Source organism: Pantherophis guttatus, chromosome 4, assembly GCF_059756535.1.
Source record: "Pantherophis guttatus breed Tessera chromosome 4, ASM5975653v1, whole genome shotgun sequence".
Lineage (NCBI taxonomy): Eukaryota > Metazoa > Chordata > Lepidosauria > Squamata > Colubridae > Pantherophis > Pantherophis guttatus.
This window is the reverse complement of record NC_142066.1, coordinates 20,227,730-20,254,932: the sequence shown is the minus strand read 5'-3', so window position 1 is coordinate 20,254,932 and position 27,203 is coordinate 20,227,730. Positions and strand designations below refer to the sequence as shown.

Sequence of the window (27,203 nt, the reverse complement as noted above, 5' to 3'; positions counted from 1 at the left end):
AAAAAGATGTTGAGACTCTAGAAAGAGTGCAGAGAAGAGCAACCAAGATGATTAGGGGACTGGAGTCTAAAACATGATGAACAGTTGCAGGAACTGGGCATGGCTAGTCTAGTGAAGAGAAGGACCAGGGGAAACATGATAGCAGTGTTCCAATATTTGAGGAGCTGCCACAGAGACGAAGGGGTCAAGCTATTTTCCAAAGCACCTGAAGGCCAGACAAAGAATAATGGATGGAAACTGAACAAGGAGAGATTCACCCTAGAAATAAGAATTTTCTGACAGTGAGAACAATCAACCAATGGAACAGAAGTTGTCTTCAGAAGTTGTGGGAGCTTCATCACTTGAGACTTTCAAGAAGAGACTGGACTGCCATCTGTCAGAAATGGTTTAGGGTCTGCTTGGGCAGGGGGTTGGACTAGATGATTTACAAGGTCCCTTCCAACTCTATTAATTTGTAATCTGAAAATGACTCTCTGCCTAACTGACTTGCTCTGATTGATGAAGCTGCTTGGATGAGCAACAAAACATCTCAAACTAACGAAAATTAGTCCAGTTCCCACATTTCAACCTTTAGACACCTTTGTCTTGATGATTGAGATTCTTCATTGACATTTTGATCTAAACCTTACTATCTTTCTGTCTGTTTTCTATTTTGTTTGTCATAATTTGAATATTATATCTCCTGCTTCATAATAACAAATAACGATGGTATTAATTTTTGCATTTTGGAGGAGACAGGGAAAAAATAAAACAAAGGAACTTTATTACATGCTTGGATTTATTTGAATTTGGGTAACAGTTATAAAGAGTTGTTCCCACTTTACAAGATGTAGACAATTCCAAAAGAATTGCGTGCATTAATTCCTGGAGCGTATAGTTTATATTTGAGTTAGTCCTTGGGTTTTTTCTCTATTTTGTTCAATTTTTCCCATTCTTAGATCTCAAAATTATCTCATATTTGATAGAGGAGATTCTTACTACTTAAGTCTCTATTGCTTTTCTCAGACTACCTACCTGTGGGATCTTGTACATGCAGAGAATAGTTGCCATGTTGAGACAGACATCAGAGTTAGGTCCCCCAATAACTGCTATTAGATTGTTTTGGACATCACATCTGTAATTTGGGATGAATTTGTGTTTTGTGGAAAGAAGTTCCATGGAAGCAAGATAAATAGCACTTGCCCTGAAATCATTATTGTAGATGTCAAAGCCCAGGGTGATGTTAGGTAATAGTTTGGCATTGTCATTTATCTCTTTTATAGCAAATTCCAAAGCCAGGATATGTTGGTAGTGTTGTTTCAGAATCCTACAATGAGAGGAATGGACATCTTGAGATGTTGATGGTTTTAGCAAAGACCTTGTTTGAAATTAGATTGTCTGGCCTTATCCTGGGATAACACTATGACTTCTCTGAAAATAGTCAGCCAACTAACGCACCTCAGTAGAATTAAGATGCAGGACATATTTGTTTTACAAATATTCCGTGATTTATTTTTCATAAAATAGTTTAGTATTCTTTCATTTTTTCAAAACAGTTTATTTATACATTTTCTTTTAACATACATAAGTGCTTTGTGAACAGTGTATTGTCTTGGTCAATTTGTACATAATAATACTTTTCCAGCTCCTAATTTCTACCTCTATTATCCAACCATTTATAAAACAAGTCCTATGTTGAAAAATACTCTGTATCTTCTTTTTCTTCTATCTTTAATGTCAGTCAGTCTGTCCATTTCTGCACAACCTAATATTTTTTAAATTACATCTTCTTCTCTCGATATTTCCTCAATGTTTCCAGTACTTTTTAACAGATTAACAGAGTTGGAAGGGACCTTGTAGGTCCAACCCTCCATCCAAGCAGGAGACCCTAAATCATTTCTGACAAATGGCAGTCCAGTCTCTTCTTGAAAGTCTCAAGTGATGAAGCTCCCACAACTTCCGAAGGCAAGCTGTTCCACTGGTTGATTGTTCTCACTGTCAGAAAATTTCTCCTTATTTCCAGATTAAATCTCTCCTTGTTCAATTTCCATCCATTATTCTTTGTCTGGCCTACAGATGTTTTAGAAAATACCCCTTCCTCTCTGTGGCAGCTCCTCAAATATTGCAACACTGCTATCATATCTCCCCTGGTCTTTCTCTTCACTAGACTAGCCATGCCCAGTTCCTGTATCTGTTCTTCATATGTTTTAGTTTCCAGTCCCCTAATCATCCTGGTTGCTCTTTTCTGCAATTTTTCTAGCGTTTCAACATCTTTTTTCTAGTGTGATGACCAAAACTGATGCAGTACTCTAGGTGTGGTCTTACTAAGGCTTTATAGAGTGGTATTAGTACCTCACTAATTGTACTACAAAGGGACCCGGTGGCTCAGTGGTTAAGATGCTGAGCTTGTCGATTGAAAGGTTGGCAGTTGAGCAGTTTGAATCCCTAGTGCTGCATAACAGAGTGAGCTCCCGTTACTTGTCCCAGCTTCTGCCAACCTAGCAGTTCAAAAGCATATAAAAAATGCAAGTAGAAAAATAGGGACCACCTTTGGTGGGAAGGTAACACGTTCTGTGCACCTTTGGCATGTAGTCATGCCGGCCACATGACCACGGAGAAGTCTTCGGACAGAGCTGGCTCTTCGGCTTTGAAACAGAGATGAGCACCGCCCCCTAGAGTCGGGAACAACTAGCACATATGAGAGGAACCTTTACCTTTACCTTAATTGCACTACTGTGCAAATACAATTCTTGCTGCTGCAAGAGTATACAAATTCCTCTTATACTTTTCTGGTACTATACCTATCTATATGCAGCTTTAACATTTTTTTCTAATCATGTATATATTTTTGTCCAATATTTCTTTGCTTTCATACATGTCCACCACATGTGGTAGTATGTACCCGGTGAGTATTCTTTCATTTTTCAAGCTCTTTGCCTACCTCCTCTTCTTAGTTGTTTTGGAAACATGTAGCCCATGCCTTGATTTACATAGATTTGTCTATTTCCAGGAATGGTGAACTTGAAGAGCTTCTGAAAGGTCCATTAAGGCTTTTCTCATTGCTTTACTACAAGAAAACTATTTTGTCTTACTTCATAGCAGTACTGCCAAAACTTTGGAAGATTTCCATAAGATTTCAGATGTTATCTCACAATACTAGACAACACAGTATCAACAGTAGAGACCTTCAAATTTCTAGGTTCTACCATATCGCAAGATCTAAAATGGACAGCTAACATCAAAAACGTCATCAAAAAAGCACAACAAAGAATGTTCTGTCTGCGCCAACTCAGAAAGCTCAAACTGCCCAAGGAGCTGCTGATCAACTTCTACAGAGGAATTATTGAGTCTGTCATCTGCATCTCTATAACTGTCTGGTTTGGTTCTGCAACCCAACAAGACAGACACAGACTTCAGATGATAATTAGAACTGCAGAAAAAACAATTGCTACCCAACCTGCCTTCCATTGAGGATCTGTATACTGCACAAGTCAAAAAGAGGGCTGTGAAAATATTTATAGATCCCTCACATTCTGGACATAAATTGTTTCAACTCCTACCCTCAAAACGACACTATAGAGCACTGCACACTAGAACAACTAGACACAAGAACAGTTTTTTCCCAAACACCATTACTCTGCTAAACAAATAATTCCCTCAACACTGTCAAACTATTTACTAAGTCTGCATTACTATTAATCTTCCCATTGTTCTCATTACCCATCTCCTTCCACTTATGACTGTATGACTGTATGACTGTAACCTTGTTGCTGGTATCCTTAAGATTTATATTGATATTGTTTCCTGATTGCTTATTTGTAACCTATGACTATCATTAAGTGTTGTACCTTATGATTCTTGATGAACGTATCTTTTATTTTATGTACACTGAGAGCATATGCACCAAGACAAATTCCTTGTGTGTCCAATCACACTTGGCCAATAAAAATTCTATTCTATTCTATTCTATTCTATTCTATTCTATTCTATTCTATTCTATTCTATTCTATTCTATTCTATTCTATTCTATTCTATTCTATTCTATTCTATTCTATTCTTAATATTTGACATATAAAGGGTTCTCATTTCTACCAGTACAAAACAGTATCATTCCTTTTAGATGTAGTGGTTGGACTTTAGACTTCTACTGTTTAAAGGGACAGAGCCAATCCATTTTCAGTTAAACTGGGTTTTATATAAACCTTGGAGTACTCACATCTAATGATCTAAGTGCCAAAGCCCACTGTAACAACATCGCCAAAAAGGCATTAAGAGTTGTAACCCTAATCTTGCATAGCTTCTTTTCCGGTAATATCACACTACTAACCAGAACATACAAAACATTTGCTAGACCAATTCTCGAATACAGCTCATCTGTCTGGAACCCACACTGCATATCGGACATTAATACAATTGAAAGTGTCCAAAAATATTTCACAAGAAGAATCCTCCACTCTTCTGCTCACAACAAAATACCTTATTCCACCAGACTTGAAATTCTGGGCTTAGAAAACTTAGAACTATGCTGCCTTCGGTATGACCTAAGTGTAACTCATAAAATTATCTGCTACAATGTCCTACCTGTCAATGACTACTTCAGCTTCAATCACAGCAATACATGAGCACACAATAGATACAAACTTAAAGTGAACCGCTCCAAACTTGATTGCAGAAAATACAACTTCAGCAACAGAGTAGTCAATGCCTGGAATGCACTACCTGACTCTGTGGTTTCATCCCTAAACCCTCAAAACTTCAACCTAAGATTGTCTACTGTTGACCTCACCCCATTCCTAAGATGTCTTTAAGGGGCATGCATAAGTGCACCAGTGTGCCTGCCGTCCCTGTATTTGTATCTATTTTATGTATCCAATCCATGTTTATACTTGTTACCTAATACGCCTTTGACAAATAAATAAATAATCATAATAATAAATAAATAATAAAGCAAAGCAAGCCTAACTATTAAACCACCAAACAGAAAGTGGTGCCAAAATCAGCATTCGTTATTTTAGAAAGGTAAGAAAGCAGCTGGAAAACAATGAGAAGAAAATTCGTACCCACAGTTTTGCCACACCTGGAGAGACTATAAATTTTAATTAAGAAAATCAAAGGTCCTTACACAAAATCACCAAAGAGTGCAGAAGAAGGACGTTTTTCAAAGAAAGTCAAATTGGAAAAACGGTAAGTGTGAGAAATAATGGCAGCCATTCTGAGGTCTCCGGGTTTATAATACTTATGATGAATAGGAAGAGGCTCACTAACATTACATCTAAAGCTAGGAACTTTGCATACTGCCAGTGGAAATAGCATTAATATCAATAATACCGAGGTTATCATCAACGCCGAAGTTATCATCTTCTGTGGAACTTTCTGGCCAGAGAAATGAAAGCAAAGACAGTGATCTCTGTCTAGCACAAGGTCTCAGTCTATCTTGACTGGTTGCTGACTATGAGAATTGAAGCCATGATTGTTCTCTGCAAGTTATCTCCGGTGCAACAGATTAAGAATTATAGATCTCATGTTAGTTTTACATGTTTTGACTTGTTATTGTTTTTTCCAATAGATTAGCATTCCCCAAGGATCTGGAGAAGTCAACTTCATAATTGCAAGAGTAAACATAATAATTACATTATGTTAGAGCAATGGTTTTCTTTTTCTTTAGAAAATGGGAACACATTGCCTGGATTTGAACAAAAGTAAATTTCGATTCTTCTTTCATAGGATAGAAAATGCATATTTTCTATGCTATGGAAAAAAAAATACAGATCTACAAAAAAAGGGGGGGGGTTGTGGCAGGAATGAAACATTTCCTAAACCATTCAGTTTACAATATAACGTATTTTCCAATCTTTAAGATGCCCCCATGTATAAGACACCCCCATGTTTCATGTAGTTTCTTGTAGTAAGCACAATATAAGCCATCACTGTGCAGAAGCCATCTTGTTAGAGTGAATAATACAACAAGAACAGGAAATGCATCACAGGAACAATAGAGATGAAACCTAGAGTGGCAAGGTGATACAGGAAACAGCTACAATGGGGAGGAATGATAGAGCTGCATATAAGATAGAGGCTCATCCTGCATGTGCAGCCTGTGTATAAGACGCCCCTCCATTTTCAAATAAATATTTTAAAGAAAAAGTAGTGTCTTATACATGGAAAAATACGGTATATGTATATGTGTGTGTGTTTGTACATGAATGCATGCACATGCATGTATAGTGGTGCCATAATACTTCTCAGGTTCTAAACTGAACCTAATTTTCAAAATCCAGAAAATAAGTTGCAGTGTACTAAAACAAGAGAGTTTTACTATTGCCATTTAAAGAATCTGGGTGATTTAACATCAATCGTGTTCAAATAGCTGGAAGCTACAGGTACCTTCTGGATATAATTCATACTACATAAATTGGCTGGACAATGACTATGAAGAAAGGAACATTTACATGTCCATTGATGTGTGCATGTATGTTATAATGGTATAAGGATTAGAACCAGAGAAAGCATAGAAGACATATCCTTACTACTTCTATCTGCTGGTTTGTGACTGCAATAAAGATTGATTTGCAGTGATAGAGCCATGGTGGCGCAGTGGTTAGAGTGCACTACTGCAGGCTACTTCTGCTGTCTGCCGGCTGCCTGCAATTTGGCAGTTCAAATCTCACCAGGCTCAAGATTGACTCAGCCTTCCATCTTTCCGAGGTGGGTAAAATGCACCCCAGATTGTTCGGGGCACAATATGCTGACTTTGTAAACTGCTTAGAGAGGGCTGTAAAGCACTGTGAAGCGGTATATAAGTCTAAATGCTATTGCTATTGAATGATTGATATTCCTGCCACTACTATACAAATGAAGCCTCAAGTCAAGTTTTGTTCACTGCAATCCCCTAACCTCAGTAGCATTTTAGCAAGCTTTTGCAGGAATCACATCAATCACACAGCAGGAAACATAAATGCTTATTTGAGAAAACTCAATTATTTATTTATTTATTTATTATTCATATTTCTATGCTGCAGTACTGCACTCTAACCACTGCGCCACCTCGGCTCATAATGATGGAATTGTTAACTTCTCCTTAACCTAACACCACTAGATTCTGCAAGAGAATATTCTACAAAAGACTGATATTAGTAGTGATCCTAATAAAACCTAAACATTACAAGTGATCTTCAAACCGTTCAAGAGTGGGGTATATTATAAAAGTTATAGGATTAGCCATGATGAAGCTCTGAGAAAAAACTCCTGCAATGATGAGGTTCCCAGACTGATAATTCTGTTCAGGTAGCTGGAAAAGTCTATAAAAAATGCAGTTACTTCTGGCAGCAACATTGGCCACCCAAAGGGGCAGCATTGCTAATACAGTTGCTATAAGCAGGACAGCCTTGTATGAAGCACAAGTCAATCAGTTCTTCCATTGTTACTCAGAACATCTTCCCTGACCAGCACATCTTGATTTTAGAACTCATTCAGTCAAGACTTGAAGCTAACTCCAAAGCATTGATCAAATCCATGAACATTTTCTTCCTCTTCCAATTCATCAGAATTTTGCTAGGTAAAATTCCTTCCAAGGTATGTAAAATGAGGACCCAAATCGTTGGGGGCAATATGTTAACTCTGTAAAGTTGTAAACCAGTTAGAGAGGGCTGTAAAAGCACTGTGAAGCGATATATAAGTCTAAGAGCTATTGCTATGGCTATTGTGTCTTGTTCCTGTGCTCAGTTTTGCCATGGTGTATGACCTGTGACAGGAAATTGTGTTCCACAACCTCAGCTTAGTAGCAGAATTTGGTTGTTCCTCACCCACTTTTAAGCCTCTTACACAACTGTTTCTGTTTCAATTAATGACTGTGTTTCAACATATGTATGAAATTGATGATCACTTGCACCAGCTGGATATAATTGGTTAATCATACCAATACCATAGGACTGTAATCCTACAAAATCCCTGACTTTGTGCAAGTGTATAAGAATTGATGAGTTTTGAACCCAAGTGGTGATCATGCCAAATATTGATTTGATCTGGATTTCTCTTCTGTTCATTTATTTTCCATTTTGTTAATTGATAAAAAAATAAACGATTAACATTGCTATTTCTGAAAGCATTCTCAATTTACAGAAATGTTGCATATTTGCTAATATTTTTGCACAGTACTGTAGAGGATAGCCATTTTTTGGAATAAAATGTTGGAATTTCCCACCTGTTTTCTCTCTAGAATTTTGTTTTGAAAACTAACCATTTTGGACTAGAAATCACATTTTTAATTTAAACTTTATTTTCTACAATGGTAATTTTTTTACACTGGCTATTTGGGATCAAATATAAATAGTTCCAATATAAGACTATTTCTATACCTTAAAAAGAAAATGTATCCACTGCTTATCCCAAAGGTGCTTTTTCAGGAGGCAACTGGACTTTCTTGCTTCATCTTTGAAGACGTTTTGCTTCTCATCCAAGAAGCTTCTTCAGCTCTGACTAGATGGTGTGGATTGGAAGGATTTATATTCCTGGCAGACAGCTGGTCATTTGCATTCTTTCGACAGTGAAGAGACACAGCACAGAAAACATCCTGCAACCAAGAAGGGTCCACACCCATTTGCACTATTCGGGTTACCCTGAAGACACAGATAAATGTCCAAGTAGCTTCAACGACTCTCTAAAAGAATGCAAATGACCAGCTGTCTGCAAGGAATATAAACCCTTCCATTCCCCACCATCCAGTCAGAGTTGAAGATGCTTCTTGAATAAGAAGTGAAACATCTTCAAAGAAAAAAAACAAGAAAGTCCAGTTGTCTCCTGAAAAAGCACCTTTGGGACAACCATGATCTAGATAACTGAGAATCTCCATAGGCTTTTATCCACTGCATAGATAAACAATTGGGTTGTCTTTCCTGCACACTGCATACATTGCTGCTGATTATTTTGAAAAAAAAAATGCTTAGCAAATTGAAAGCAACTCATTAAAATGAGGCTTGAACTAGAGTAAGATGCTTACCGAATGAATAGTAAGAAGAAATGAGAAATCACTTTTATTACTTCATCAGCTGCTCCTTTCTGTTCAAATCAGGCCTCAGAATAATTATGTAACATTTGGGGAAAAAGATGCAACCCAGTAATCCTGCTGCAGAAGCCAAAATGGAGAAGACCTCCACAGCTACCATGTATTTTCCCTTGGTGCTCAGATAGGTGGGAACAAATGACACCCAAACGCTACAAAAAACAAACATGCTGAAGGTGATAAATTTGGCTTCATTAAAGCTATCTGGTAACTTCCTGGCTAGGAATGCCACTGTGAAACTGATAATGGTCAAGAATCCCATAAAGCTTAGAACAATATAAAACATGATGGTTGAACCTTCATTACATTCCAGGACAATTTCTCCAGCCACGGAATGCATGTCTGAATCTGGAAATGGGGGAGAAATTGCCAGCCAAACACTGCAAATCGTGACTTGCACCAGAGAGCAAGATGACACAATAGTGTTGGCTAGTCCTTTCCCTACCCATTTCCTTATTTTGGAGCCTGGCTTGGTGGCCATAAAAGCAAGAACCACTATGGTTGTTTTGCCCAATATGCAAGAAAGGGCCACAGAGAAAATGATGCCAAAAGCAGCTTGTCTCAAGAGACATTTTATTTGGTTAGGCTGCCCAATGAAAAGCAAAATGCAAAGAAAAGAGAACAGGAGAGCAAGGAGAAGAGTATAAGTCAGGCTCCTGTTGTTGGCTTTGACAATTGGAGTGTCCTGGTGTTTAATAAAAATCCCCAGCACCACAACTGAGATGACAGAAAAGAAGTAAGCAACACTGGTCAAGGTGGTTCCCAAGGGTTCTTTGTAAGACAAGAAAGATGTGAGTTTTTTAATGCAAAGCGCCCTGTTCTTGTTGGGATAGTTTCCTTCAGGACACAGGAAACAGTCATCTAAATCTGAAAGATGAAACAGAGTTGTCAAGCACATTCACAATTAGCTCAGTTTTCCCCAACTTTCCAAAGAATTGTATTTCAGTCCAGTAGTGGAATTCAATTTTTTTTACTACTGGTTGTGTGGGCGTGGCTTGGTGGGCATGGTGTGGCTTGGTGGACATGGCTTGGTGGGTGTGGCAGGGGAAGGATACTGCAAAATCTCTATTCCCACCTCATTCCAGGAGAAGGATACTGCAAAATCCCCATTCCCATCCCACTCCAGGGGAAGGATGTTAACAGTCCTTTTATCTTGTCTATCACTCAGAGGTACATGACTTCACCAGCCGTAGCACCATGTTCACCTCCTTACTATCATTTGGCATTCTCCTCTCCATTCTCACTTCTGTCTACTCTTCTCTCTGTGTTCTAATTTTCATTCCCAAGGCCAGAAGCCACCAACATTTTGTCCTCTTCTTCCCTCTTACAGTTATGCATCCATCTTTAAACACAAATGACCTTTCAATATTCTCTGCTATATTGTTGAGGGAGAAAATAGATGCCTCATGTGAATTTTTCCAGAGAAAAGAATGCTTTTTGCATGATTCTTAAACAACTGGGAAGATGTTCTTTTTTAATGGTCTTTCCCTACAATTTAATTAAATAATTAAATAAAGTAAATAATGACATGAAGGAGGAGACACAATAATAGCAAGCGCTGGTGAAATCCAATTTTTTTTACGACCGGTTCTGTGGGTGTGGCTTGGTTGGCTTGGTGGGCATGGCAGGGGAAGGATACTGCAAAATCTCCATTCCCACCCCACTCCAGGGGAAGGATATTGCAAAATCTCCATTCCCACCCCACACTGGGGCCAGCCAGAGGTGGTATTTGCCGGTTCTCCGAACTACTCAAAATTTCCACTACCGGTTCTCCAGAACCTGTCAGAACCTGCTGAATAGCACTCCTGCTTCAGTCCTTGGAATTTCCAGACTATCATCATACAGAGTGGAAAGTTGGGAAAGTCTAAGTTATTTTTTTAAAGCTGTGGACCAGGAAAGCCCTATAACTAAATTGTCAGCCTTAGTGGCGCAATGATTAAAATGCAGCATTGCAGGCAAACTCTGTCCACAGCTTGGAATTCGATCCTGATAGGATCAAGATTGACTCAGCCTTAATAAATTTATATAAAATGTTCTACAGGTGGCACCTTCCTCCAGTGAGATTGGCAAAATTGTTTAGAAATTTATCACCAAAATGTTGGAAATGCAACCACGAATCAGGCACGTACTACCATGTGTGGTGATCATATAAAAAAGCAAAGGAGTATTGGCAGAAAATTCATTTATGGCTGGCAGAATTAACTGGAGAAGAAATAGAATATAAACCAGAACTATTCCTATTGGGAATTATAAAGGGGAAATATAGTAAAGGGGTAATTTATTTAATAATACATATTATAACAGCAGCAAGAATGATCTTTGCCCAAAATTGGAAAGGTAAGGAAATCCCCCTTGAAGATGAAGTGATTAAAAAAAAATTGACATGAGCGGAAATGGATAGATTAATGCTGGAATTGAAAAATAAAGATGAGTCAGAATACTATGAGATATGGAACAAATTTTATCAATGGTTGGAATGGAAAAGAGGGACGAAAAATATGAACCGACTAGAATTCATAGAATGGAGAACTAAGGTTATGTATGTAATTACAATAGAATGAAAGTGGATGAGACAAATTTTTGAATGATGTCTTTATATATGTAATTACTGAATAGAATAAATGTATATAAGTAGTAAGGTATATATGATATTTATCTTTTATTTTAGTATTTATTTAGTATTTAGTATTTATCTTTAGTATGTATGGCAAAGATAATGCCAGGACGGTTACACCGTGTCCAATGTTTTAATATGTATTTAATAAAATTCCCCCCCCCCCCCAAAAAAAAAAAGATTGACTCAGCCTTCCATCTTTCCAAGATCAGAAAAATGAGGACCCAGATTGGTGGGGGTAACATGTAAATAATGCTTCTACATTGTAAACCATCCAGACAGTGCTGTTAAGTGCTATGAGCCATGGTGGTGCAGTGATTAGAGTGCAGTACTGCAGGCTACATCTGCTGCTTGCTGCCTGCCGGCTACCAGCAATTTGCCAGGTTCAAAGTTGACTTAGCCTTCCATCCTTCCAAGGTAGGTAAAATGAGGACCCAAATTGTTGTGTGCAATATGCTGACTTTGCAAATTGCTTAGAGAGGGCTGTAAAGCTGTGTAAAGTGGTATATAAGTCCAGTTGCTAATACTATTGCTATTGCTATGGAAGGGTATGTAAGCCTAAATACTAATGCTAAATTGGATGAGAACAGAACCTTGAAATTTAACTTTAATTAATCAGATAACATTTGATTTTATGTACATGCTTAAAATTGAATTGAGCCTTGAACTTAAACATCTCACTTCTGTTTTCCATATATTGATCTACCCTAGCTAGGAATGATCCTTAGCCTTGTTTTGTTACCAGTGAAATAAAGGAATTTTTGGAACAGTTTATTGGACCTTTTGTGAATTGGAACCATGTTGATTTGGGACAATCCTGTGGTTGTTGTTGCAACCATTTCTATCTCCAGGGTAAATGTAGGGTAAATTCCCAGCCTCTGAAGTCTGGGTAGTGCTTTGAACCTATTGACCTTCACAACTAATAGATATCAACATTTATTTATTTATTTATTTATTTATTATTTAAATTTCTATACCGCCCTTCTCCAAAATAGGACTCAGGGCGGTGAACAGCCAGAGTAAAAAACAATACATACAAAATTTAAAAGCAATTTAAAATAATTAAATATTATTGGCCGTAAATTAAAACAACCCAATTTAAAATCAATTTAAAATTAACTCAAGCCAGCCCAGCTAGTTGAAATAAATGGGTTTTCAGGGCCCGACGAAAAATCCGGAGGTCTGTTATTGTACGTATCTCTGGGGGGAGGTTGTTCCAGAGGGTGGGCACCGCCACAGAGAAGGCTCTCCCCCTGGGAGTCGTCAGCCGACATTGTCTGGCGGACGGCACCCTGAGGAGGCCCACTCTGTGCAAGCGTACTGGCCGGTGGGAGGCTATTGGTGGCAGAAGGCGGTCTCATAAGTACCCCGGCCCTAAGCCATGGAGCGCTTTAAAGGTGGTCACCAACACCTTGAAGCGCACCCGGAAGACCACCGGGAGCCAGTGCAGCTCGCGCAGGAGAGGTGTTACACGGGAGCGCCTTGTCACCCCCATAATCCCCTGCGCGGCCGTGTTCTGGACCAGCTGGAGCCTCCGGGTGCACCCCAGGGGGAGCCCCATGTAGAGAGCGTTGCAGTAGTCCAGGTGGGAAGTGACGAGTGCCCGAGTGACTGTGCGTAGGGAGTCCCGATCTAGAAAAGGGCGTAACTGGCATATCAGGTGGACCTGATAAAAAGCCCCCCTGGCCACGGCCGTCAAATGATCTTCTAACGACAGCCGTGCATCCAGGAGGATGCCCAAATTACGAGCCCTCTCCGTGGGGGCGAGTGATTCACCCCCAATAGCCAGTGATGGTGTCAGCTGGCTATATCGGCATTCATGTTGGCCACGCCACATTTGAGAGGACCACCCGCATCAAAAACATTCTTGTATGACATTTCTTACCTGTCTGATTGGCAATTTTCCCTTCTGGACAATGAAGGCATTTGTAACAGCAAAATGGCTTCCCTTCTATTTTGATCTTGCTATACCCCAAGGAGCAATGCTCATTGCATAAAGAAAAAGGTTGAGTCTGTAAATTAAAAAAGAGCAAATTATACTCTAATTATTAGCAATTTACTAATAGATTGATAAACTTTGAGAAATATCTTCTTCATAGAATAGAATGGAATGGAATGGAATGGAATGGAACGGAACGGAACGGAACGGAACGGAACGGAACAGAATAGAATAGAATAACAGAGTTGAAAGGGACCTTGGAGGTCTTCTAATCCAACCCCCTGGAAACCCTGAACCACTTCAGACAAATGGTTATCCAACATCTTCTTAAAAACTTCCAGTATTGAAGGATCCACAACTTCTGGAGGCAAGTTGTTCCACTGATTAATTGTTCTAACTGTCAGGAAATTTCTCCTTAGTTCTAAGTTGCTTCTCTCCTTGATTAGCTGCTTCTTCTTCTTCTTCTTCTTCTTCTTCTTCTTCTTCTTCTTCTTCTTCTTCTTCTTCTTCTTCTTCTTCTTCTTCTTCTTCTTCTTCTTCTTTTTCTTCTTCTTCTTCATCATCATCATCATCATAAGTTTATTTGTCAAGCATATATAAGATAACAGGTAAAAGTATAAACATAATTTGAATACATGAAAAGAGTTCTTCTCCTTCTCCTTCTCCTTCTCCTTCTCCTTCTCCTTCTCCTTCTCCTTCTCCTTCTCCTCCTCCTCCTCCTCCTCCTCCTTCTCCTTCTCCTTCTCCTCCTTCTCCTTCTCCTTCTCCTTCTCCTTCTCCTAATTAGAGTTATCAAACATTTTATGCTAGTGTACAAGACTTGTCTTATCCCTTAAAATACTATTCTGGCATAATGAGCCATGCAAACTGAACTGTCTCTCATTCATCTGATAGATCTCAAGGATTAGGGCTAATTATCTAATTAGCTCAGAAGTAGGAATGACTGTTTTGAGATACTTTTTTTCTGCAAAATCAATTTGAGCATCTAGAATATTGCTTTTCATGTACTTTTCTCCCACTGTAGTTTTAAAACTATCAGCAAATACCTGATTCCTTAATTTGTCCAGCAGTTGAAGCAATTATTTGGAGATCAGCTGCAGCATGATCTCCAAATAATTGCTTCAACAGGTGGACAAATTAATGAATCAGATATTTGCTGATACATTTTCAACCCCTCCTTGAAAAAAATGAATAATAGGTACCTGTTTAAAAGCGTTGGGCCAGACAATGTCATCCTCTGATAGAGAGAGAAGGCTTTCTAGTTGAGCTGATGGATGTACTTTTCCAATTTTGATCCTAAGAAATGATTGATTTGGGAAGGTGACCCAGTTGATAATATTAAAGCCAGTTGCAACCTTCCTATTCTGGTCAAAGAAAATATTTTCTCCAGCACTGTTGTTAAATGAGACTTTTCTTAGGTAGTGATGAAGCTCAAGGGAAGAACATAACCGTAATTAATAAAATCACTCTGCTAAACAAATATTTTCCTCAACACTGTTAAACTAGTTACTAAATCTGCATTACTATTACTGTTCTCATCGTTCTTATCAACCATCTCCTCCCACTTATGACTGTATGACTGTAACCTTGTTGCTGGTATCCTTAAGATTTATATTGACTGTTTCCCTATGACTATCATTAAATGTTGTACCTTATGATTCTTGATGAATGTATCTTTTCTTTTATGTACACCGAGAGCGTATGCACCAAGACAAATTCTTGTGTGTCCAGTCATCCTTGGCCAATAAAGAATTCTATACTATTCTATTCTAAAAAAGCATACAAGAATGCCAAAAATCTACAGCAACATTGTTTCAGAGGATATTATTGTGTTACGAATGAAGACAAATGTATGTGTCCCAGGATAACATTGCAGGATCCAATCTGGGTGGATTACTGGAACTGGTTTAGTCTTCCAAGCTTTCAGATTCATGCTGAAGCTCATCCTCAGGGAACTTCTCTCTCACCAGAATGTGTTCTCTGGACTATTCTATGTGTAGCATTTATGTGGTGCCTGGCCTTTTAGTTGTTGACAACTAAACTCAACAACTAAAAAGCCACACACATATAAATACTACAAAGCACACACTCTGCTAGAGAGAAGTTCCCTGAGGATGAGCTCCAGCATGAGTCTGAAAGATCAGAAGACTAAAACTCTGCTCCAGTGACTGACCCAGATTGAATCCTGCAATATTATTGTGTTCCCGCAGCATTGTAATAATGCTACTGATATGATGATAATTGTGATGATCCAGGGTGTGACACAAAGGCAACACAGCCAGAGAACCAATATGAGTCCCTTTATTATCACCAACTGTGCCTTCAATGTCCCTTTCAACTCTCCGGCTGGAGAAGCTCTTCCACCAACCTGTAATAGTCTTTGGCTGACAATACTTCAGTCCCAAATGTTGTAAACAGAAAACTTTCAACAAAAAAATCCAACAAGGCAAGACAAGGTAATAAATCTGGCCGGGCAAGCAAAATAGGGAATTCCAGAAGTGAAGTAGCACAGCAGTAAATCAAACCAGTTGGGAGGATGCCAGGAACTCAGATAAACACCAGATGAACTCAGCATTTGTTCCCGACAACCGCCCCTCCCATTTGCCTCTACTTTTAAACTCCATCAGCAGCTGTGCCTTGTAAAGAGGATCGGATCCCTTTCTTCCCTCGTAAACCATGCAACCCATGTTGCTCTCTTCTCTATTCCTCCCTGCGCTGCCTAGGATGAGGAGAGAGTGGGCCTTGGTCTTCATCTGAACCCCCTCACCCTTGTTCTACCTCTCCCCTGCTCTGCCCAGCCTGACTTTGCACTTCCCCAGTTTCTTCCACAGCCAACAGATCCACTCTCTCACTCTCTGTTCCTCTTCCCCTTCGGATTCAGACTCCAACAGGGGCATGACAATAATAGTACTAATTCCTCACTACTATCAACAGAAACCAGAAGGCTGACAGAGACACACAGAAGTGCTAAGAGACCTTAACAGTCCTTTTTTCTTTTCTTTTTTTTTTGAAAAAAATTTTTTTTATACAAATATAAAAAAAAACAAATAAAAAGCTATCTTCAATCACAAATACAAACAGTATGTCTGTTGGTTACAAATCTTTTGTGTGTCTTCACCTTATTCATGTATATCCATAGATTTATTATCCTAATTAACCATATATTTAACTATGGCTATTTCTTCCCTCCGTTTCATTTCAGATATTCTAAAATTGAGTTAATTTATATTATACCATTCATTTCATTCTCTTAAATCGCTCCAATAATAGAACATCTTTATCTTATATTTTATATAATTCTACATTTCTTGTATTAGAAAGATCATATTTCATTTCCATATTTTTTTATCTAACCATTGGTAGAATAAGTCCCATAGCTTATAATATTGTTTATCTTCTTGTTCTTTAATTTCAAATGTCAATTTACTCATTTCAGCACACTCCATTATTTTCTTAATAACTTCTTCTTGCGTTGGGATTTTCTCATTTTTCCAATTTTTAGCAAACACAATTCTAGCTGCTGTTAATACATTCACAATCAAATATCTCAATTCTTTATTGTATATTTCAGGTACCATCCCCAATAAAAAGATCTCTGGTTTAAAGTCTATATGCTTTTGTGTCATTTTTTCCACCCATGTGTGGATTTTAGTCCAGTATCGTTTAGCTTCTACACACATCCACTGCTTATGGTAATATGAGCCCGGTATCTGATGACATTTCCAACATTTATTCTTGAACATTCTGGTTATTCTCATCGGGGGTAAATGCCACCTGTAAAACATCTTATACAAATTTTCTTTATATGCAGTTGACCTTGTCATTTTATAATTTTGCGACCACAGTTTTTGCCCTTTCTCTAAATCAATTCTATGTCCAAAATTCCCCCCCCAAGTAATCATTGTTTCTTTAACTTGTTCATCTTCCAATTTAACCTCTAATAAATATCCATAGTTTTTTAATTATGTTTTCATCAGTACCTGTTAAAATTTTATCTAAACTAGTCAAATTATTATAAAAACCTTCTGTTTTATAATCTTTATCATGTCTAGACTATATTTGCAAATAAGAAAACCAGTTCATCTTTATACCTTGTACTTCTAATTCTTGCATAGATTTAAGTTCACCCTTTTCATTCAATATTTCACTATATCTAACAATTTGTCCCTTTCTAAATATTATTGAATATGAGAATGCTTCAATAGATGATAACCAGACTGGAATTTTTAAGTAATGTTGTCTTTTTACCTTCTCCCAATTTAATAGCAAAGCCTCTTGTATAAAGTGCCTTCTAAAATACCCCTGTGTTTTTGTTTCCTTGTACCACAAAAATGCATGCCAACCAATAACAAGTCATGTCCTTCTAAAGTCAATAATCTAGTATTTCTTAATGTTATCCATTCCTTGATCCACATCTAACTTGTTGCTTGATAATATAGTTCCCAATTAGGCAAACCAAAACCTCTGTCTTTTTGGCAGAAACCCATTTTGATCAGAATGTATAAAGTTATTTAAATATCTTTTGAGTCTTTCTGCCAATATATAAGCGAAGATTTTGTAGTCTGAATGTAGCAGAGAAATAGGCCTATAATTCTTGATTTGTTGTGGGTCAGTGTCTTCCTTTGGAATAAGTGTAATATATGCTTCTAACCATGACTTGGGTAATTTCTTCTTTGACATGACTTCATTCATGACTTCTAACAATGGAAGATTCAGTGATTCCTGTAGTGTCTTATAATATTCTGCTGGCAATCCATCCGGGCCTGGTGCCTTCCCATTCTTTTATTTTTTGAGTGCTTCAGTTAGTTCCATCATCGTTATATTTCCTTCTAACATCATTTCAGTGTCTTTAGAAATCTGGGGTAAATTCGCCTTCTGCAGGTATTGTTTAACACTTTTCTCATCTATGTTCTCTTGCTCATACAGTTTTCTATAATAATCTTGTATAATTTTTTTCTTCTCTTTATTTCCATATCTAGTTTGTCTTTGGTCATCCACTAGTTGTATTATTTTTCTTGATTCTCTCCCTTTTTTCAATTTGTATGCTAACCATCTACCTGGTTTATTTGCATCTTCAAAATAGTTCTGTTTAGCACTTCAATGTTTTCTCTCTAATAATCTGCAATATTTCTTAGTGAATCTTATATGGACTTCTCTTGGTAACTTGTTTCTCATTGCATATCTTGTAGAGACTTGAAATATCTCATCTATGCCATCCATCATCTTTTCTTTAGTAATTTCTAATGCTTCTGCTAGAATTTCTATCATTATTTCTGTCATGTTTTCACCCTTTTCTTCTTCTTCTATATTTTGGAATCTGAGGTAAAATTCTGCTCTATCCATCTCCCATCCCAATATTCCACTTTTATCTTGTTTGACCTCATCCAATCTGCTGTCAATGTCACTGATTTTTTCTCTCTCTTTGTTCTTCTTTTTCCTCAATCTTTTGGAGTCTATCCTCATATTTCTTCATCATCTGCTGTATGTTCTCCACCTTTTCATCTGTTTTTTTCTGTTCTCTGTTCAATATTCTCTACTCTTGTGTGTATTTTTTGAATTCCTTGCCAAATCATATGCAGTGTCACTTCCTTTTCCTTCTCCTGTTGTAACACTGTATTGATCATTGTCCTCCAGATGGTGAAGAGGAAGGAGTTGGTGTAGATGAACCAATAGCTATTGCCTTTCTACACATTTCTGTAAGGTGCTTGCGAAAGGTTCAAACAAATAGAAAATCTTCAGGTTCTTCTATACCTTAATCCACTTATATATAGGACAGATGTTGTCCCAGGTACCAGTAAGCAAAAAAAAAAAAAAAAAAAAAAAAGACCACAAAAAACCACAAAAAAGGAAGGAAAAAAAAGAAGGTAGAAAAGGTCTATGCGAAATTTTGGAAAGAAAAAACCATACCACCGGAGGAAATTTTAATAAATATAATTTTAGAATGCGCAGAAATGTCAAAACTAACGAATGAGCTAAACAACGACGAGGAGTTTAAACACCGAGTAATATGGGGAAAGTAGTATGAATGGTTAAATAATAGGATAAAATCATGATGTCAGGGTATGCTTATTACTGTGCTTATTACTTGCAATTTAAGTGTGTAGTATATCTATTATATATCTTGTAAATATGTACAAACACTGCACTGCTGATCTTAGTAGAGATCTGTTGTTATTCTTTTTTAATTACAAAACCAATAAAGTATATTAAAAAAAAAGAAAAGAAAAGGTCTTCAAGCTCTTGTATGCCTTAATCCAATTTAATAAGAACAGAAAAATGCCAAAAAAGAAAAGAAGAGCCAAACATGAGGAAAAAATCTATATGTATGTGAAAAATTAGAAGTCCTTCAAAAAAAATCACAGTCCGGTTAAAGGTAATTTAATAAAGGGAGAGTGGAGAAGTAGCACCAGAAAAAGAAAAAAAAAACGAGAAAAGAAAAGAGAAACATATTCTTTTGTTGAATCTCAAATATATATTTACAGCTCTCTTTCCAGAGTCACTGTAATCTTCTTCTTCTCAATCTCAGACTCCTGCCACTGACAGTTTCCCAGAAGACCACCTGGATAAACAATCCTACAGACTGTCTTTGATGCTATTCCCACTATCTTATCTATGACTAGGCTCAGAGTCCTTGAAAGAATAACACAGTTGTTACTTTCTTAAGCCAAAGAAAAAAAAGGCAACAATATTTCTAATCCACTAGATGGCAGTGCTACTTATTTTCTCCACCTTCCCTGCCTTCTTGCTGTTCAATCCACCATAAAATATAAATGGAGAGAAAGAGAAAAATAGATAAAAAGAAAACAAATAAAGGATTTATACTCAAAAGGCATTAAAAAGTTATTACTTGAGTAGATAAAGTGGAAATCTCCAATCCAATCCAGTCCAGTCTGAGTTACAAAATAAAATTGTCCTTAAGCATCCACACATAAAAATAAATCGAAAAATAAGCAAAACTACCTTCGACTCAAGCTTAATACTGCCACTTCCTCTTCTTCTGTCTTCAATTTTGATTTCCTTAAGACCTCAGGGTGTTCTCTCAAAATAATCTATTTAAAAGTTCTCTCATCAAGCTGACACACTTTCACTCGATCTCTTTCATTCTGGAGCTGTCCCAACTTCAGCAGCTTTTATGGCTGCCTCTTCATCACTGGAGAAAAGGGCTTCTCCTGGATCAACCAGGGACTTTGCGGTGTCCTTGGGATCAACAGAATGTGCCCTCCACTATCACCATCTCTACAGGACAGTGAGGTCCAAAAACAGACTGTCCAGTGATGAAGATATTGACGGCGATCTTGGAGCTTCAAAATCGCCTGTCGTACCATCGCGATGCCAGCTCCGCCCCCCCAACAGTCCTTTTTTCTTGTCTATCACTCAGAGGTACATGATGCCACCAGCAATAGTACCATGTTCATCTCCTTACTATCATTTGGCATTCTCCTCTCCAATCTCACCTCTGCCTACTCTTCTCTCTGTGTTCTAATTTTCATTCCCATGGCCAGAAGCCACCAACGTTTTGTCCCTCTTCTTCCCTCTTATAGTTATGCTTTATCTTTAAACACAAATGACCTTTCAATATTCTCTGCTATATTGTTGAGAGAGAAAATAGATGCCTCATGTGAATATTTCCAGAGAAAAGAATGTTTTTTGCATGATTCTTAAACAACTAGGAAGATGTTCTTTTTTTTATGGTCTTTCCCTACAATTTAATTAAATAATTAAATAAAATAAATAGTATTGAGGAGACACAATAGTAACAAGCAAGAGTGAAATCCAAACTTTTTTACTACCAGTTCTGTTGGCGTGGCTTGGTGGGTGTGGGGTGGCTTGGTGGGTGTGGCAGGGGAAGGATACTGCAAAATATCCATTCCCTCCTCACTCCAGGGGAAGGATACTGAAAAATCTCCATTCCCAACTCACGCTGGGGCCAGCCAGAGGTGGTATTTGCCAATTTTCTGAACTGCTCCAAATTTCCACTACCAGTTCTCCAGAAGCTGTCAGAACTTGCTGGATTTCACCCCTGGTAGAAAGCCTATTTTGATCATCAGGTTACTGAAGCATTGCATTGTTGCAAAACAGAACTGGTACCATTTTTAATAATACAAAAAATTCATATAAAATATAAATATGTCAGTTTGGGATAAGTGATATAAGTGGTTAGAAAAGAGAAACAAAAATGTATAGAAATAAATGTAGATAACTGTAAGAGACACATGTCTCAGTACTGTTAAAAAATTCTTATTGTTATGTAAATTGGAAAAATGGAAAATAAAAATTAAAAAAAATATAAAATATAAATATGAAAAGTAATCAAAATATCTGGAACTTTGTGTCATTAAAAAAACAATCTAGGAGAAACCCACCATTTTATATGGGATTTGAAGATGTGGATATTGTGATCCATTTAATTCATTTCTCCAACCTTATATTTAATTTGGTTTCCATATTCTTTGTGGACAGATGTAGATAGGGAAGCAATATCAACTTCTAGATTAATAAATACAGAAAATTACCTGCCACACTTGAGGATTCAGAGGGTTCTGTCTCCCACCCAGGGCCATTGCTCTGTGTTTGGAGTGGGATGTAAGCATGGCCTGGAGAGCATGTGCCACAGCATAGACTGCATTGTAGATACTGTAGCTTTGTCCAGTCATGCTCAATTCAAAAACAGACATTGGAAGAGTCTCCAGCTTCTCGTCCCCAGTGCACCTTTTCTCTGACTTGAGGTTTAATGTGGCTTGTGAGAAAGAACATCCAAATGCTTGTTCCCAAAAGACCCTTGACAAACTGTCTTCCTTTCCTAGAATGCTGTTTCCCATCTGAAGAAACCTACTGAAACCTAATAATTCTTTTGATGAAGCTGAAAAAGAAAGAGCCCCATGAATGTAGTCCATACTCCAGTCTCTTTGAAATGGAACTGAAGTAGATTCCATCTGGGCTGGAAAAATCCAAACTTTGTCTTTTCTCTCAACCGTTGTGTCCCAATATTCTGAAACAGAGGAGATCATTCTGAAAAGGGCCATGAGCTGGTTTTCACAATATACAATCACAACATTGGACAAACTTGTCATAATGGTTTCGTACATTTTAAGAAATGTATCCATTTTTTCTCCCACTCCATTGGAAAAAACTTCTACTAGAAGCTCTTCAATGTAATCGAAGCAGATTCCTTTCTCAGAAAACACAACCAGAACTTCCCGCAGAAATCTTTCACCAATCTCATTTGCTTGACAAATCAGCCCAATCCAGGTCCACTTAAAATGTAGCAGCAACTGGAGGATCCCCATAATCTGGAGGTGCTCATTCGGAAACATCTGATGAAAGAAAGCTGCATGAATCTCATTATTGATCAGTGGAGCAGAGCCATATGTGAGCTAAAAAGAAAATAGAAAAAGAGATAGACATAGATATAGTTATTTTAAAAAGTATCTGGGACATGGGATGTGGGGATAACCTTGAGAAGCTGGAGGCAGAGCCATAGACTAGCCAATGATCATGTAAAAAGTATCTCAATCCACAAGTAGAGGAGATATAGAAAGCCTTTTAGAAAGAACCCTTCTAAATTCTTGCAAGATTTTTTAATATAATCTATCATTTTTATTTATTTATTTATATTTATTTATAATTTAATTTGTATACCGCCCCCTCCCGAAGAACTCAGGGCGGTGTACAGCCATTCTTCCTCCAGACTCTGGGTCCTTGGTAAGACACTTCTGACATTGTTTGTTGTTCAGGAGCGGCTTGACAAGAGGAATACGACATTTGAAGTCCATGTCCAGGATCCGTCTGTGTGTGGTGGTTCTTGATGCACTGACTCCAGCCTCAGTCCACTCCTTGTGAAAGTCCCCAACACTTTTGAATGGCCTTTTCCTGACAATCCTCTCCAGGCTGCGGTCATCCCTGCTGCTTGTGCACCTTTTTCTTCCACACTTTTCCCTTCCACATAACTTTCTAATGCTTTAATACAGCACTTTGGGAACATCCAACTTCTTTTGCAATTACCTTTTGAGGCTTTCCCTCCTTATGGAGAGTGTCAATGATGGTTTTCTGCACAACTGTCAGGTCAGCAGTCTTTCCCATGATTGTGATTCCTACTGAACCAGACTGAGAGACCATTTTAAAGGCTCAGGAACCCTTTGCAGGTGTTATGGCTTAATTAGCTGATTAGAGTGGGACACTTTGAGCCTAGAATATGGAACCTTTTCACAATATTCTAATTTTCTGAGATTGTGAATTTGGGGTTTTCATGAGCTGTAAGCCATAATCATCAAAATTATGACAAATCAAGGCTTGAACTATCTCGCTTTGCATGTAATGAGTCTATCTCATATATTAGTTTCACCTTTTAAGTTGCATTACTGAAATAAATGAACTTTTGCACGATATTCTAATTTTTCGAGTTTCACCTGTATATCTTCTAAATTTTATAAATGATTCTAGATGTCTTCTAGGTATAACTTCCAACTATTTTCTCAAAGGTGATAATGGCTCCTGCTCCAGATTCCACTGAGGGATTGAGAGAGCAAGGAAGCAACTTCATTGATGTTTTGTGAAAAGGTTGTTGAATTTTTCAATGAAAATTTTCCTAGCTTCTATAGATCAGTCACTTCGACATCTGTCTGCAGACAAGCCAAAATGTATTTTGAATCATTTTGCTATTTGAATCAAAATGCTATTTTGAAATCACTGTTCAGCCATGTTTTGTTTATTTAACAGCTTTAATCTTTTAGCTGTGCAGTAAGTATTATTTTTCTTGTTATTTTAGAGTTGGGATTCTCTTAACAACTATACAGCTCTCATGGAAATCAACAAATAAATATTTCAAATTAAAATAAAAATATCTCTTAAAACAGGACATATTTTTCTGAAACCTGTTGTACAAGTTTTAGTAATTTAGGATTAAAAGTATGAAAGTATTGTGTTGCCAGATGTTATTTTATTATGTTCTGGTTGCCATTAGTTACAACAAACAGAAGAAATGTCATTCAAGAGAAAGTTACAAATCAATAACATTTCTGCTTTTTTTTTCTTGAGCAGGCCTTACCTGTGGAATTTTATAAACGCTCAGGATGTCTGCCATAACCTGGGAGATATGAGAGTTGGGTCCAGCAATAACGCAAATTGAGTTTTGGTGGATGCTGCATTTGTAATTGGGAACAAATCTGTCATGTGAAGAAAGAAGCTCCATAGAAGCCAGGTAGGTCCATGTTGCCATGAAATAACTGTTAGATATCCTAAAGCCCAGAGTGCTGTTTGGCAAGATCTGAGGGTTTTCATTGATCTCCTTTACAGCAAACATCAAGGACAAGATATGTAGATGATTCTGTAGAAATATACTTCAAGGGAGGTTAATGCCTCTGTCATAAGACTTGCATTTCCACACAGATAATTTGTTACATATCAAATTAAAAACCTCTGTAAGCATTGGGTACAAAAAATAGACTGTATCCCCCCACCCAGCGGTGGGGTTCACCCAGTTCGCACCACTTCGGGAGAACTGGTTGTTAACTTTCTGAGCAGTTTGGTGAACTGGTTGTTGGAAGGGCATTATTAGGGCAGAGAACTAGTTGTTAAATTATTTGAATCCCACCACTACTCCCACCCCAAGGAAAAACTGGAAAATACTTGTCCTTGCTGTTCCATAAAGGTGAATACAGAATCAGCTCATTTGCAAATAACATGTTTGGTATCCATTTCTTTGAGATAACTAAATTATCTATACATTTTTTTTCTAGCATTGGGCTATTTCAATCATTTTGAAAGATTAAATGTTGTGCATTGAACCATATTAGAAATGGCAATATATTAAACTTGGAAAGGAAACATTGCCAGTTCCTATGGACTTCAGTTCCTAAGAAGTCCTTTCTTTGATATCAAGGATTTTTGACACTAGAAAAGTAATCACATAGGTGAGTTAGACTGTGAAACTGCCAAGGTGAAATTCAACTGAAGATGCAACATTCTTTCTACATATAATGAGCCGCAGTGGCAAAGTGATTAGAGTGCAGTACTGCAGGCTACTACTGCTGATCACCAGCTGCCAGCAATTTGGCAGATCGAATTTCACCAGGCTCAAGGTTGACTCAGCCTTCCATCCTTCCGAGGTTGGTAAAATGAGGACCCAAATTGTTGGGGGCAATATGCTGACTCTGTAAACCACGTAGAAAGGGCTGTAAAGTACTAAGAAGTGGTATATAAGTGGTCTAAGTGTTAGTGCTAGTTCTATAAGGTGAAGACCAAAGTATTGTGCTTCCGTGTTTATGTTTTCTACATGGTCACACTTAAAAGAATTCTGTCTCTCACCTTCCCCTCTTCCCTCTCTACACTGGTATAGTTAAACTCATTTCTCAACATAAGAATCTCACACAATAATCAATGAACTTATTTTTGTACCTAAAAATGTAGATTTTGCTGCAAAAGATTGATTCAAGTGTTCTTCTCAAAGCAAAACATTTGCCATTGGTGCTACTGCTTTGCTTATAGTCATTGCATAAAATGATTCTGCTTGTCTTTTGCCTCTAAATTATTTAACTCTTTTCCTTCTTTAAAGAATTTTTCTAGCTGGTTTTCTAGAATGGAGGTAGGAATTTAATTTTCCCTAGAAGCCGTATGAGAAAATGCGACTGTTGTGGACAGCTGAACACATTACTGTGAAGGTGTGTAGGAACAGATGGAATTGATAAAGAAATAAATGTTGCCTTCAAAATAAAAATGCAGTTGTATTGCATGCATGGCATATGCTTTTATACATTTGATTTCTAATTTCTAATAATCTCATGTGGGCCATGCAGGGACAGCCAAATACCAGGTCTGTTGTAGCACCATTCCACGCCCCACCCCTTTACACATCCCAAAACATCCTCTGTGAGGATCTTTTGATATGTGTCTGATTAAATAGTATATGAACTGGAAAAGTCTATGAAATAAAAATTTGCATAGACTTTACGTCAGCATAAAACAACATAGAAAGCATCCTTCAAAATCACAAACAAGCTTGGTTGAGCCTCTGGCATATACAGAAGCCTGACATATGCTTTACTTCACTGATGAATTTCAGTCAGACTCAATCAGTCAAGAGAAAAAGCTGATTGTTTGCATACATGCTATTGCTGAATTGGTGTGCCATGGAAATTTGGGATAGAAAATACTGGGAAATCAGGAAGCAGAGAATGGGGGGAAACTGCAATATCTGTTAAGTGAGACCAAGGCAAGTGCAGTTTTGTAAATTTTATGAAGTTGAAGAAATTGGAAGAAAAGGACTGTCTTTAAAAATAAGCAACACCTATGAAGTACAGTATGTCATAAAAAGAATAGACTCTCTGAGCAGTGGAAAGATGACTAAAAGGAGTTGAATTTGAAATTGCAATAATTTCTGCCCTCCCAAAACACACGGACCCGTTATCCAGCCATATTTGAGTGTTGGTAGAATTAAGAATAACATCTACATACATGGGATCATCAAGAAGTTCTTCCGATGGAATTGTTTTGAAAGTTATCAAATTAGACATCACATAGATCAGAGAAATAATTCCACCAATGTTGAAATCACCTGAATGATAAGACTTGTATTTAATAATTGGGTTGTTGTTGGTGCATTTAGCATCATGGCACAT

The 27,203-nt window shown here is 37.6% G+C and overlaps 1 protein-coding gene across 1 annotated transcript in view; it reads right to left on the bottom strand.

The window, feature by feature from the left end:
* LOC132709357 (uncharacterized) overlaps positions 1-27,203 on the bottom strand; it is a 33,594-nt gene extending 6,391 nt beyond the window's left edge. Inside the window, exons 1-7 of the mRNA XM_087893480.1 lie at positions 27,040-27,203; positions 24,635-24,812; positions 22,104-22,964; positions 14,793-15,020; positions 13,537-13,663; positions 9,016-9,904; positions 1,015-1,306 (exon numbers count right to left, since the gene is read on the bottom strand). Of these exons, the coding sequence (XP_087749606.1) occupies positions 1,015-1,306; positions 9,016-9,904; positions 13,537-13,663; positions 14,793-15,020; positions 22,104-22,964; positions 24,635-24,812; positions 27,040-27,203 (2,739 nt within the window). The remainder of the gene's footprint in view (positions 1-1,014; positions 1,307-9,015; positions 9,905-13,536; positions 13,664-14,792; positions 15,021-22,103; positions 22,965-24,634; positions 24,813-27,039) is intronic.